Source organism: Lucilia sericata, unplaced genomic scaffold, assembly GCF_015586225.1.
Source record: "Lucilia sericata isolate MDLA Ls3-8-SP2 unplaced genomic scaffold, ASM1558622v1 Contig001041F_arrow, whole genome shotgun sequence".
NCBI classification, from domain to species: Eukaryota; Metazoa; Arthropoda; class Insecta; order Diptera; family Calliphoridae; genus Lucilia; species Lucilia sericata.
Window position 1 is genome coordinate 34,427 of NW_023995021.1, and position 15,574 is coordinate 50,000.

The 15,574-nt window shown below is 32.5% G+C and overlaps 3 protein-coding genes across 3 annotated transcripts in view; 2 read left to right on the top strand and 1 right to left on the bottom strand.

The window, feature by feature from the left end:
* The first annotated feature begins 8,737 nt into the window (after positions 1–8,737).
* Positions 8,738–11,508, top strand: LOC119609699 (ADP-dependent glucokinase). The gene is made up of 4 exons (XM_037964574.1): positions 8,738–9,354; positions 9,451–9,615; positions 10,310–11,042; positions 11,113–11,508. The coding sequence occupies exons 1-4, from the start codon at positions 8,984–8,986 to the stop codon at positions 11,362–11,364; spliced, it is 1,521 nt and encodes a 506-aa protein (XP_037820502.1). The 5' UTR covers positions 8,738–8,983; the 3' UTR covers positions 11,365–11,508.
* Positions 11,509–12,334: 826 nt separating this feature from the next.
* LOC119609700 (HMG box-containing protein 4) lies at positions 12,335–14,074 on the bottom strand. The gene is made up of 2 exons (XM_037964575.1): positions 13,920–14,074; positions 12,335–13,851 (listed from the first exon to the last, which is right to left on the bottom strand). The coding sequence occupies exons 1-2, from the start codon at positions 13,951–13,953 to the stop codon at positions 12,467–12,469; spliced, it is 1,419 nt and encodes a 472-aa protein (XP_037820503.1). The 5' UTR covers positions 13,954–14,074; the 3' UTR covers positions 12,335–12,466.
* A 654-nt stretch (positions 14,075–14,728) lies between these two features.
* LOC119609703 (phosphatidylserine synthase 1) overlaps positions 14,729–15,574 on the top strand; it is an 18,626-nt gene continuing 17,780 nt past the window's right edge. Inside the window, exon 1 of the mRNA XM_037964580.1 lies at positions 14,729–15,428. Coding sequence (XP_037820508.1) covers positions 15,133–15,428 — 296 coding nt within the window. The 5' untranslated portion in view covers positions 14,729–15,132. The remainder of the gene's footprint in view (positions 15,429–15,574) is intronic.

The window sequence follows — 15,574 nt, forward strand, 5'->3', positions numbered from 1 at the left end:
GACTATAGACTAGACTATAGACTAGACTATAGACTAGACTATAGACTAGACTATAGACTGGACAATAGACTAGACTATAGACTAGACTATAGACTAGACTATAGACTAGACTATAGACTAGACTATAGACTAGACTATAGACTAGACTATAGACTAGACTATAGACTAGACTATAGACTAGACTATAGACTAGACTATAGACTAGACTATAGACTAGACTATAGACTAGACTATAGACTAGACTATAGACTAGACTATAGACTAGACTATAGACTAGACTATAGACTAGACTATAGACTAGACTATAGACTAGACTATAGACTAGACTATAGACTAGACTATAGACTAGACTATAGACTAGACTATAGACTAGACTATAGACTAGACTATAGACTAGACTATAGACTAGACTATACTAGACTATAGACTAGACTATAGACTAGACTATAGACTAGACTATAGACTAGACTATAGACTAGACTATAGACTAGACTATAGACTAGACTATAGACTAGACTATAGACTAGACTATAGACTAGACTATAGACTAGACTATAGACTAGACTATAGACTAGACTATAGACTAGACTATAGACTAGACTATAGACTAGACTATAGACTAGACTATAGACTAGACTATAGACTAGACTATAGACTAGACTATAGACTAGATAGACTAGACTATAGACTAGACTATAGACTAGACTATAGACTAGACTAGACTATAGACTAGACTAGACTATAGACTAGACTAGACTATAGACTAGACTAGACTATAGACTAGACTATAGACTAGACTATAGACTAGACTATAGACTAGACTATAGACTAGACTATAGACTAGACTATAGACTAGACTATAGACTAGACTATAGACTAGACTATAGACTAGACTATAGACTAGACTATAGACTAGACTATAGACTAGACTATAGACTAGGCTATAGACTAGACTATAGACTAGACTATAGACTAGACTATAGACTAGACTATAGACTAGACTATAGACTAGCCTATAGACTAGACTATAGACTAGACTATAGACTAGACTATAGACTAGACTATAGACTAGACTATAGACTAGACTATAGACTAGACTATAGACTAGACTATAGACTAGACTATAGACTAGACTATAAACTAGACTATAGACTAGACTATAGACTAGACTATAGACTAGACTATAGACTAGACTATAGACTAGACTATAGACTAGACTATAGACTAGACTATAGACTAGACTATAGACTAGACTATAGACTAGACTGTAGACTAGACTATAGACTAGACTATAGACTAGACTTTAGACTAGACTATAGACTAGACTTTAGACTAGACTATAGACTAGACTATAGACTAGACTATAGACTAGACTATAGACTAGACTATAGACTAGACTATAGACTAGACTATAGACTAGATAGACTAGACTATAGACTAGACTATAGACTAGACTATAGACTAGACTATAGACTAGACTATAGACTAGACTATAGACTAGACTATAGACTAGACTATAGACTAGACTATAGACTAGACTATAGACTAGACTATAGACTAGACTATAGACTAGACTATAGACTAGCTATAGACTAGACTATAGACTAGACTATAGACTAGACTATAGACTAGACTATAGACTAGACTATAGACTAGACTATAGACTAGACTATAGACTAGACTATAGACTAGACTATAGACTAGACTATAGACTAGACTATAGACTAGACTATAGACTAGACTATAGACTAGACTATAGACTAGACTATAGACTAGACTATAGACTAGACTATAGACTAGACTATAGACTAGACTATAGACTAGACTATAGACTAGACTATAGACTAGATAGACTAGACTATAGACTAGACTATAGACTAGACTATAGACTAGACTATAGACTAGACTATAGACTAGACTATAGACTAGACTATAGACTAGACTATAGACTAGACTATAGACTAGACTATAGACTAGACTATAGACTAGACTATAGACTAGACTAGACTATAGACTAGACTAGACTATAGACTAGACTAGACTAGACTATAGACTAGACTAGACTATAGACTAGACTAGACTATAGACTAGACTAGACTAGACTATAGACTAGACTAGACTATAGACTAGACTAGACTATAGACTAGACTAGACTATAGACTAGACTATAGACTAGACTATAGACTAGACTATAGACTAGACTATAGACTAGACTATAGACTAGACTATAGACTAGACTATAGACTAGACTATAGACTAGACTATAGACTAGACTAGACTATAGACTAGACTATAGACTAGACTATAGACTAGACTAGACTATAGACTAGACTATAGACTAGACTATAGACTAGACTATAGACTAGACTATAGACTAGCCTATAGACTAGACTATAGACTAGACTATAGACTAGACTATAGACTAGACTATAGACTAGACTATAGACTAGACTATAGACTAGACTATAGACTAGACTATAGACTAGACTATAGACTAGACTATAAACTAGACTATAGACTAGACTATAGACTAGACTATAGACTAGACTATAGACTAGACTATAGACTAGACTATAGACTAGACTATAGACTAGACTATAGACTAGACTATAGACTAGACTATAGACTAGACTGTAGACTAGACTATAGACTAGACAATAGACTAGACTTTAGACTAGACTATAGACTAGACTTTAGACTAGACTATAGACTAGACTATAGACTAGACTATAGACTAGACTATAGACTAGACTATAGACTAGACTATAGACTAGACTATAGACTAGAATAGACTAGACTATAGACTAGACTATAGACTAGACTATAGACTAGACTATAGACTAGACTATAGACTAGACTATAGACTAGACTATAGACTAGACTATAGACTAGACTATAGACTAGACTATAGACTAGACTATAGACTAGACTATAGACTAGACTATAGACTAGGCTATAGACTAGACTATAGACTAGACTATAGACTAGACTATAGACTAGACTATAGACTAGACTATAGACTAGACTATAGACTAGACTATAGACTAGACTATAGACTAGACTATAGACTAGACTATAGACTAGACTATAGACTAGACTATAGACTAGACTATAGACTAGACTATAGACTAGACTATAGACTAGACTATAGACTAGACTATAGACTAGACTATAGACTAGACTATAGACTAGACTATAGACTAGACTATAGACTAGACTATAGACTAGACTATAGACTAGACTATAGACTAGACTATAGACTAGACTATAGACTAGACTATAGACTAGACTATAGACTAGACTATAGACTAGACTATAGACTAGACTATAGACTAGACTAGACTATAGACTAGACTAGACTATAGACTAGACTAGACTAGACTATAGACTAGACTAGACTATAGACTAGACTAGACTAGACTATAGACTAGACTAGACTATAGACTAGACTAGACTATAGACTAGACTAGACTATAGACTAGACTAGACTATAGACTAGACTATAGACTAGACTATAGACTAGACTATAGACTAGACTATAGACTAGACTAGACTATAAACTAGACTATAGACTAGACTATAGACTAGACTATAGACTAGACTATAGAATAGACTATAGACTAGACTATAGTATTGCCTATAGTTTAAACTATATTTTGTATAAAAAAAATGCTATACAAAATTTTCCAACATACAAATTCCTCTAGATCCCAAAACTACGCCATAACTATAAAAATTTCGATGCTAAAATAATTTAAAATTTTCCACAAAGTGTTTTTAACAGCCGACTAAAACATTTTTTCCCATTCGCTATAAACTATTTTTAAACAAATATGTAAATGTGTGACTAAAACAAATGCGTGAAAAAAATCAACAAATAATTTAATATTTTCAAACGTTCCTCTGATCGCATGTTGGCCGTATAATCAGTTTTTTTTTTATAAATAATGCATAAATAATCATACTTTAAGAAAAAAAATAATTCAGTTAATTATGCCGTTTTTTTATTGTCTATAAAAAAAATGTTTAATACTGTTTAAAGAATTTCAATTGACCAGCAGTTCGATTAACGTACGAACGACAAATACTATTTATGTACGATTCTCAATCCGGAGAATATATATTTGCACACAATAAAACTTCCTTTATATAGAGATTAAAATGAAATTGGCATGATTCACTAAGGGTAAAACTACTTGTTATAGAAACAAAAGTAGTAGTCAGTATCGGTGTCAATTAGAAGTCTATATTGACATGGCGGAAGTTTAGTCTCAAAAGAAATTGAAGATGTTACAAAAATGGTAGTAGGGGTTCAACTGCTCTTATTTTCAATTGTGTTTCTAAAAAAATTTAAACAATTTATGAATCTTTCCTATTCAATTGCTGGCTACTTTAACAAATAAAGTTTTTGTTGTTTTTTTTAAGTTTTTGTTGTATTTAAAGTGCGAAATTCAGTACTTTATCTATATGCCAAAAAGCGCAAAAAAATCTGTTAACATGACTAAGTAAAATTTCAGTTTCAGTTAAATCTTCCGCTCTTTAAATGTTTCCTCTTGAAGACAAAAAAACCAACAAACAATTACTATGAGAAATTAATAATAGTATAAAAAGAATAATATTTGTATTGTAGTTCTAAGATTGCAAATGTATTTATCATTATATTATATTTTTCAATACATTATTTAGGAACTAAAGATTATGTTGTTAAACATAACTTTTTCATGTTTAATATGATGGATGAGTTTTTTAATTCAAAGGAAGTAGATGTTTCAGCACGATTTTAGCAAAATAAGTCATTATACCTAAAATTTATGTTTTCAATTGAAGTTTAACATTAATCTATAATGAAATCTAGAATCGTATCTGTCTATCGTAGTCTGCTCTATAGCCTAGTCTACAGTCTGGGCTAGTTTAGTCTATAGTCTAATCTTGTCTATGGTCTAGTCTATAGTCTAGTCATAGTCTAGTCTATAGTCCAGTCTAGTCTATAGTCTAGTCTATAGTCTAGTCTATAGTCTAGTCTGTAGTCTAGTCTATAGTCTAGTCTATAGTCTAGTCTATAGTCTAGTCTATAGTCCAGTCTATAGTCTAGTCTATAGTGTAGTCTATAGTCTAGTCTATAGTCTAGTCTATAGTCTAGTCTATAGTGTAGTCTATAGTCTAGTCTCTAGTCCTAGTCTATAGTCTAGTCTATAGTCTAGTCTATAGTCTAGTCTATAGTGTAGTCTATAGTCTAGTCTATAGTCTAGTCTATAGTCTAGGTCTATAGTCTAGTCTATAGTAGTCTATAGTCTAGTCTAGTTAGTCTATAGTCTAGTCTAGTCTAGTCTAGTCTATAGTCTTGTCTATAGTCTAGTCTAGTCTATAGTCTAGTCTATAGTCTAGTCTATAGTCTAGTCTATAGTCTAGTCTATAGTCTAGTCTATAGTCTAGTCTATAGTCTAGTCTATAGTCTAGTCTATAGTCTAGTCTATAGTCTAGTCTATAGTCTAGTCTATAGTCTAGTCTATAGTCTAGTCTATAGTCTAGTCTATAGTCTAGTCTATAGTCTAGTCTAGTCTATAGTCTAGTCTAGTCTATAGTCTAGTCCAGTCTATAGTCTAGTCTATAGTCTAGTCTATAGTCTAGTCTATAGTCTAGTCTATAGTTTAGTCTATAGTCTATTCTATAGTCTAGTCTATAGTCTAGTCTATAGTCTAGTCTATAGTCTAGTCTATAGTCTAGTCTATAGTCTAGACTATAGTCTAGTCTATAGTCTAGACTATAGTCTAGTCTATAGTCTAGACTATAGTCTAGTCTATACTCTAGTCTATAGTCTAGTCTATAGTCTAGTCTATAGTCTAGTCTACTAGTCTAGTCTATAGTCTAGTCTATAGTCTAGTCTATAGTCTAGTCTACAGTCTAGTCTATAGTCTAGTCTATAGTCCAGTCTATAGTCTAGTCTATAGTCTAGTCTATAGTCTAGTCTATAGTCTAGTCTATAGTCTAGTCTATAGTCTAGTCTATAGTCTAGTCTATAGTCTAGTCTATAGTCTAGTCTATAGTCTAGTCTATAGTCTAGTCTATAGTCTAGTCTATAGTCCAGTCTATAGTCTAGTCTATAGTCCAGTCTATAGTCTAGTCTATAGTCTAGTCTATAGTCTAGTCTACAGTCTAGTCTATAGTCTAGTCAATAGTCTAGTCTATTGTCTAGTCTATAGTCTAGTCTATAGTCTAGTCTGTAGTCTAGTCTGTAGTCTAGTCTATAGTCTAGTCTATAGTCTAGTCTATAGTCTAGTCTATAGTCTAGTCTATAGTCTAGTCTATAGTCTAGTCTATAGTAGTCTAGTCCATAGTCTAGTCTTTAGTCTAGTCTATAGTCTAGTCTATAGTCTAGTCAATAGTCTAGTCTATAGTCTAGTCTTTAGTCAAGTCTATAGTCTAGTCTATAGTCTAGTCTATAGTCTAGTCTATAGTCTAGACTATAGTCTAGACTATAGTCTAGTCTATAGTCTATAGTCTAGTCTATAGTAGTCTAAAGTCTAGTCTAAAGTCTAGTCTAAAGTCTAGTCTATAGTCTAGTCTATAGTCTAGTCTATAGTCTAGTCTATAGTCTAGTCTATAGTCTAGTCTATAGTCTAGTCTATAGTCTAGTCTATAGTCTAGTCTATAGTCTAGTCTATAGTCTAGTCTATAGTCTAGTCTATAGTCTAGTCTATAGTCTAGTCTATAGTCTAGTCTATAGTCTAGTCTATAGTCTAGTCTATAGTCTAGTCTATAGTCTAGTCTATAGTCTAGTCTATAGTCTAGTCTATAGTCTAGTCTATAGTCTAGTCTATAGTCTAGTCTATAGTCTAGTCTATAGTCTAGTCTATAGTCTAGTCTATAGTCTAGTCTATAGTCTAGTCTATAGTCTAGTCTATAGTCTAGTCTAGCTAGTCTAGTCTAGTCTAGTCTATAGTCTAGTCTAGTCTAGTCTATAGTCTAGTCTATAGTCTAGTCTAGTCTATAGTCCTAGTCTAGTCTAGTCTATAGTCTAGTCTATAGTCTAGTCTATAGTCTAGTCTATAGTCTAGTCTATAGTCTAGTCTATAGTCTAGTCTATAGTCTAGTCTATAGTCTAGTCTATAGTCTAGTCTATAGTCTAGTCTATAGTCTAGTCTATAGTCTAGTCTATAGTCTAGTCTATAGTCTAGTCTATAGTCTAGTCTATAGTCTAGTCTATAGTCTAGTCTATAGTCTAGTCTATAGTCTAGTCTATAGTCTAGTCTATAGTCTAGTCTATAGTCTAGTCTATAGTCTAGTCTATAGTCTAGTCTATAGTCTAGTCTATAGTCTAGTCTATAGTCTAGTCTATAGGTCTAGTCTATAGTCTAGTCTATAGTCTAGTGTATAGTCTAGTCTATAGTTTAGTCTATAGTCTAGTCAATAGTCTAGTCAATAGTCTAGTCTATAGTCTAGTCTATAGTCTAGTCTATAGTCTAGTCTATAGTCTAGTCTGTATTTATCCCAATTAAAATATGTTTCATTGCATTAAAAAATGTTTCTTGCAATTTCTGCAATTCACTTGAAACTAAAACCGGATTTTATAAAAATTTTATTGTTTTAGTAATTTCGTTCATTACTTTTAGTTTTTTTTTTTTTTTTTTGTTTTTTTTTTTTTTTTTTTTGTTTGTAGTAGAAAAATTTCAAGTGCACGGCCAATCAACCAACTAACCGGCTTTTTGTGCCAGTTTAAATTAAAAAAAATATGTATGTAAACGCTTGGTTGAATCACTTGTAAGTTACTACGTCAGGGGCTTTAAAAGCCGTGTAGGCATGTCAACAAGTTGATTTAAACAAGTAGTTTTTTGTTTATGTATTTATTTTTACTTTTTTGTTCGTTTGGAAATATTTTTAAACAAATAAAAAAACATAACTGTAATGTGTGTAATTTTGTAAAAAAAAATTAACAAGGTAAAGGGCTTGTGGGTTTAAATAATGACCTCCAAACAAGTTCAAGTATTTTTATTGTAACTCAAGGACTAGGTAAAAGTAATAATTTCATTTATGTATATGAAATCTTAAGATTCTTTTCTTAACATAAAAAGCAAATGCTAAAAATAGTTGTGAAGGTAATTATAAGTATGTTTTTGAACTGAAAGCAAAAATAAGCTCAGAAAGCTACAACTATTTAGTCAATAGTATAGACTATACTCCAGTCTATAGACTGGTCTATAGTCAAGTATATAGCCTGGTCTATATTCTAATAGTGCTAATCTTTTGTTTTTTTTAATATACTTCTTAAAAATATTAAAATTTCTTTAACAATTGTAGTAAACTTAAAGACTGTATCGAAAATTATTTCAAAATTTTATTTTGAAACGTTTTTATAGCACTTCCGTTTCAATGTTTATGACAGAGTGGCATTTTGTCATTGTAAACAACTCTGTTTTATTGTTGATGATAACAACAGTGTGGTTAACGCAGTATTTTAAATAGTTTTTCTAAGAAAAAGTTAAAATCGCTAGAATTATTTCAGTTAAAAAATCTAATTGGATTTCTATATCGCAAAAACTATTAAAAAAAGACTTTAGATTGCAGTGTAAATTAAATTATTAACTAGTTTAAAAACTGCCCTTGAAATTTAGCACATTTCCCTATGAAACTTCTGTAAACTTTGTAACTTTTAAGCGTTTTTCTCTTAACCCGCAACTTAACAACACTATTGTTTATATAAAAAAAGTGACGTTGACAGTTGTTATCACACTCAAATCTCTTGCTTCTCTTCACAAAGTAAACACCAACATCCGCAACCAGACAACCAGCCAGCCGGTTTGTTTGTGCAAGTTTTCGTTTCTTTCGCCTACATTCAATTCTTCTTTGTTAAATTATTAATATTCAAATTATTTATTTTATATTATTGGTTTTTGCAACAACAAACTTCAAAAAAACCTAAATGTTTTAATTAACTCTAAAAAAGACAAAGAATTCTTGAAAAATTAAGACAGCAGTCTGCATAAAAATGTCGTCTCTATTAAAGTACATGTCTCTAATAACCACCTTCTCGGTATTTGCGGCTTTAATATCGATTGTTTGGCAAGCATTTTTGTCGTTGAAACAATTAAATAAAATCACTCAAATTTTAACTGGTTTATTGGCTATTGAGAGTCAATTAAAACGACCTTGGAATGACACCAACTATAGTAAACCTAAGGTGGCTTTAGGCTATGGTGCCTGCAGTGATTTGTTAATTCACGCAACTGATTTTCTTAATTATTCAGCTGCCATAATACCAGACAATGTGGGGTCAGAGTTTACGGTGGATGAGGTGAATGATGAGGCGGAATTGTTACAAACATTTGCATATTATTTTCGCAATGGTGCAGCGGCAGAGTAAGTGGAAATTTCCTACTTTTTGTTGTAGTTTATTGATTGATAAGATATAAATGTTTTTAATTAATTTATGTTTGTTTTGATTTCTATTTATAGACGTGTGATGCCCAATACAGAGTTATTTAGACAATTAATACAATTGCCAAAAAAACAACATCGTGATTCTTTGCAATGGTTTGTTGGCGGCAATGCCCCATTGATGGGTATACGTTTTGATAAGGAAGGCTGGGAGGTGTTATTGGGTGCTAGAATTTCTCATAAGTGAGTATGTACAACGCAATCAAGGAATGTTCTCAATAAACAATACGTGAAATTTTTTAGAGTTTAGACTATAAAGTAGTCTATAGACTTGAATATAGAGTTGTGTATAGTCTGGACTGTAGTGTAATGTACAATCTAGACTATGGAGTAATCTATAATCTGGGCTATGAAGTAGGCTATAGTCTGGACGAGGGTGTAGTCTATAATCTGGATCATTGAGTGGTTTATACTGAGGATTGTAGAGGACTGCAGAGTAGTCTATAGAGTTGTCTATACAGTAGCCTATGGACTGAACCATATAGAAGTCAATAGTATTGACTATATTTCACAGTCTAGACTTACGTTTTGTCATATTATGGACTATAAACTGTTCTACACTGTATTCTATTGTCCGGAATATATTCCTATAGTCCGGTTTATAACCTAGCCTACAATCTGTACATGTCTAATCTATAGTCCGGTCTATAGAGTAGTGTATAGCCTGGTCTGTAACCCAGTTCCTATATTGGCATATATTCCGGACTATAACCTGACTTATAGACTAGTTCATAGTCTTGCTTATAACCCAGTCTATAGTTTGGCCTATTAGCAAGACTATAATCAGCTCTATAAGTTAGTCTACAGACTGGCAGCTTTCTTTAAAAATAGTGGAGAATAAAGTATATTTTCTAATCCCCTTACGTTCTCCCCTCAGATTACGCCGCCTAATACCGGACACCATTAAAATCGCTGGTGATTTTATCGAAGAAGATGATATACATTTGATATTAGAATACAAGGCTGGTGAAACATGGGGCCCCTTTACAGCCCCACGAGCTAATCGCTATATCTTACACAACGATCACAATAATCCACATTTAAACTCACTCGAACATTTACAAACCGCCATTGAAACCTATAAACCCGATTTGTTCATAATCAGTGGCATACAAATGATGGATAGTTATAAATTTGCCGAAGGCATTAGAGAGGAACGTCTACTTAAGGTCAATCAACAGATAAATTCTTTAACCAAAAAGACCTTAATACATTTCGAAATGGCCTCTTATGTAGAAATAGAACTGTTGCAGCATTTGAAACAATTTATTTTGCCTTATGTTGATTCTTTGGGTATGAATGAACAGGAATTGGATAATTTAGCACAAGTCTTAGAGCATGGACGCACGACATTGGCCTCTGATTGGAATCCAAGAGTAGCTACTACTTTAGATTTAATGCGTAAAGTTTTTTCTATATTAGCACAAGATTATTATAAAAATACTACGAGTATGGGTCAAACTAAAAGGAGAATGGTGTCCAGAATTCATTTGCATACTTTGGCTTATCAGGCTCTCTTAACGATTAAAGATTCCAAGTGGAAGAATACAAAATTGGGAGCTGCCAAGGCCGCCTTAATCGCTCATCGTTATGTGTGTCAAACACAAGTGGTAAGATAACTAGCAATTACTGCTGTTATACTTATATGCATATATTAATATATTTTCTTTGCCGTTACAGATCAATCCTGAATCTGCTTCTTTAGTATTAGATGATAGTTTCTCGACATCTCTAGATCCCTCTAAAGCTGAGCGCATTGCTTTTGATCCCCTTAATCCGGTGCCCTGTTGGTCAGAAACTTTACAAATTAACGCACAAAAGTCATTGGATATAGAAATCTGTGTAGCCCCGGTTTTGGTGTGTCGTGTGGCCAAAAAGACCGCAGGAGCTGGAGATAATATATCCGCTGCCGGGCTATCGCAACAATTGTAATTTACAAAAAAACTTAATTTAAGGTTATTATGTTACTCAAACAACCAACAACAACAAGCCATAACTACTTAATGAGACTGTTTTGCTGAAACGAAAGAAAGTTAGAAAAAAAAGAGAAATGAATCTCTTTTTTGGAAAACCTAATAACCCTCTTTTTAACTAATTTTATAACAAAAAAAACATTCCTTTTATGTGTTTATTTTAGCCTTTAAACTAAATATATATTTTGATTTGGTTTTTTTGTAACGTAATGTGTTCATGGGCAAACGCTATATATATTTTTTTGAGTCAATTACTGAAAATTGTCCTCAAATCCTATTATGTTTAATTTGTAATTTGTAGCTAGTAATGTGTTGGTATTACAAAATTTGTTGAAATTATTTTTTAAAATTTATTATTGGATCTAGTTTTTTTGTTTAATATATTTTTTTTTTTTATTAATGGACCTGTTCGAAAACGTTTACCTTAAGCAATTTTACATTCCCCCAATTTAAAAGTGTATGTTGTATTATTTTACAACTTTAATTATACAATATTAATGAAAACAAGTTCTTAACTTATATGATATGATCAATAAAAAGATAATAAAAAATATCGATAAAATAACTATTGATTTCACCATTTTTGGGAAAATTTTGAACTAGAAGTTGTAGTAGAATTGTATTCGAATTGAACTAGAATTGTATTAGAAATGAACTATAGTCTGGACTATATTCAAGTCTATAGTCTAGTCTATAATCTAGTCCATAGTCAAGTCTGTAGTCTACTCTATTGTCTAGTCTATAATCTAAGTCCAGTATATAGTCCAATCTACAGTCAAGTCTATAGTCTATCTATAGTCTGGACTATAGTATACTTTATTGCTAGGACTATAGCCTAATCTTTACTATTATAAATAGTTTATACTCGGGACCAAAGGCTTTTAGTTAGTCTCTCTCTCTCTCTCTTTAGATTCCCAAGAGAAGGGATCTTTGTTCAAAAGATATTTTTTAAAATATTTCTTTCTTTATTCATTTTAAAACTATTCTGCTTATTTTCAACTTAAAAAAATAGTTCATTACCTTATCACCCAATAGCAATCATTACCACAGCATCTTACTGCTTACAGTCCTGGCATAACATATGCTATATTATCCAAAGTTGTAGCCAAATTGGCCTTTAATTGTGGTTTCTTATCCAAGCCGGGTAGGCGTGTTGTCAGACAGAGTAAAGGACCCAACGAACACAATAGACTGTCCAGCAGTACGGATAAACTGCCGGAAACGGCAATTTGTCCCTCATGTTCCTTAAGACGATCACCTATAATACTAAGACTTTCACCCAGTAATTTTAAGTGAGCCGCTGCATCTATGGGTTCTATGTTGGGTAAAGGAGTTTTAGAATTGTTTAGAGTCAACGTTTTGTTATTGTAATTATTAGTAGAGCCATTGGTGGCTATATACAAAGGAGAGGTATTGTTGCCATTAGTTGCGCTAGAGGAAGTATTTGTTTGATTTCTTCTATAAGAATTGTTGCGTGTTCTTTTAGGGGTAGAAGTTTGTATTGTGTTAGGTTTAGCTACCAGCATATCATCCTTGGCTTTTTGTTTATCTTCTGCTAATTTTTTGGTGCGACTGGTGGTGGGTCGGTTAATAAATGTGGAATTTTGTGGATTTGCTGCTTGTGCTCCAGTTTGTATTGCTGTTTTGTTGGTTTGAGTTATACCCGCCCTTTCTCTTTGTTTAGCTCTGGTAGCTTGCATTTTGGCTTTACGTTTCCAGGCATTTTTCTCTTTATTGGATACATTAGACCACAATTCATGTAAACGTCTAGCAGCCTGATGATCTATATCAGAAGTTTTACCAAATTTGTTAGATTTGCGATGTTCTCTAGCCCACATATTGTAGGCTGTATAGCGGGTCTTGCCCTTATCTTTGCGCTCTACACGATTTTCCTTCAATTTCTTATTTTTTTCAGTCATATATAAAGATTGTCTAAAGGGAGATTTTTGATTGCCGACCGGGCCATCTAAATTGGCTGCTTCTGAACCCACCAAATCAGCCACCAACTCACCAAAACCATCATCATCTGAGTCGGTTGCTGCCGTCAAGCCACTGGTATTGTGCAAAACATCATTTATGTCTTCCTCATCCTCCTCCTCTTCTTCTTCATCCTCATCAGCTGTTTCCTTTAAAGACTGTTCTACATCCATCACCTCTTCCTTATCTTTTACATCCTCCTCCGCCGCCGGTTCTTCATCATCGGCTGCCACATCATTTTCTTCATCTGCTCCCGTAACGCGGGCCGCTCTGCGTGCTTTTAAGGCAGCCAAACTTGGTCTACCCCGACCCGCATACTTAACACCCGATGATCTTGGTGTATGATGACTGCTGGCTGTAGTGCGTTTGTAGATTTTCCTTTCCACTTCATCGGGTGATTGAAAATCCAAAAGTTTGGAAGACTTTTTACGTACACGTCCACTGCGTGAAACACCCGTAACTTCAAATTCTTATTGGCGAAAGAAGAATATGTTTCTATATATTTCTAGGGTAAATTGTTTGTTGTTAGGGACCTACCTTTTGTATTTGTTGTACTATGTGGTGTTTCCATGTTTTTTAATGGGATTTTTTCAATATTTTTGTAAAAGTTTTGTTTTTATATCAATTTTCCTTGCATAAACAATAAGAATAGTGAGATAATGAGGGACTTGGCAATAATGTGTAACAAAAAAACTTGGCAGCACTTAGAAAAGAGTTACCGGAGTTTTATGCCAGAGTGTTTTTATTAGTGAAAAGGGGGGATATAAACAAAAAAATATAAAAAAACAGAAAATTTTGAAAAAATTTCAAAAAACATAAAAAATTTCAAAAAATTTTCTAAAAAACATAAAAAATTTCGAAAAAAAAATTATAAAAACAGAGAATTTTGAAAAATTTTTTTGAAAAATTATTTAAAAGCATAGAAAATTTCGAAAAATTTTCTAAAAGCTTAGAAAATTTCGAATAATTTTTTAAAAGCATAGAAAATTTCGAAAAACAAAGAAAATTTTATAAAAACCTAGAAAATTTCTAAAAATTTTCTAAATATATAGAAAATTTAAAAAATTTTCTTGAAACAAAAAAGAAATTTTTTTAATTTTCTTTTTTAAAAAACAATTGTTATAAAAAATTTCATTAATTTTGTATAAAAATATAGGAATTATTTGCACATTATCTTTCAATATATATGATTTTCCATAAAAAGTAATAAAAACATATATTTAAGTTCCACTGTAACTTTACCCATAAAAATGCCTTGCATTATGCCACTATATTTGCTATCTGGCATCACTATACTCTCGCTTTTTTTATCAGTTGTCAAAAAGTTAACAACAACAAAACAATTGCACTCTCGTGCTCATTATTCCGGCAAATTTCCTTACAAAAAGACGTGTTCTTTTCATAAAAAAAACGTTTTTTTAATGAAATTTTCAAAGATTTCGTAAATATTTTCAAAATAAAAATAATGTATAATTAATAGCAACAAAAAAAGGCCTAATTACTTAGTGTAGTAGTGTTTGGAAACGAAAAAAATCTCATTTATATAAGCATTTACCCAAGAATTCAATGGTTCATTTTGCATAAAATCAACTAACGCAAAAGAATCATACACATAATCGGTCCGGGCAGTGGTTGCGCAACTCCACCTCCCCTTTTTAGCTAAACGATATTTAAATTAAATAGTCTTTTAATTTTATTAAGAAAAAATAAAAGAAAAAGTGTAGTGTTTAAGAAAAGAAAACAAACCACCATGAAGAAACGTTCTAGTTCACGTGGTAGTCCCGAGGCTGCCGATAGCAGTAATACATCTTCTACTCTACATGCACCTGCTAGCGTTAAATCTGGTGCCAGTAGTGCACCCACCACACCAATCAAAACACGTGGAGTTAATACTCCTAAGCCAAAGCCTGAGGAGATAGCCGAAACTTTTTTGGTGGTTAATGAACGTCCTGTCGATGATATATCCTTGGATTTCTTTTATAAACCTCATACCATTACCCTGCTGGCGGTGTCTGTATTGGCTGTTATGTATTTTGCTTTTGTGAGGTAATTAATTTGTAAAGTAATTTGATATTTTGTTTCAACAGGTCAGCAGCAGCTTTTTTCGGTTTTTATTAAAATTTTCTAATTGGGTTGGGTTTTTTAGTTCTTTTAGGCTAATAGTTGACATTTGTTTAATTATGTTTTAGTGG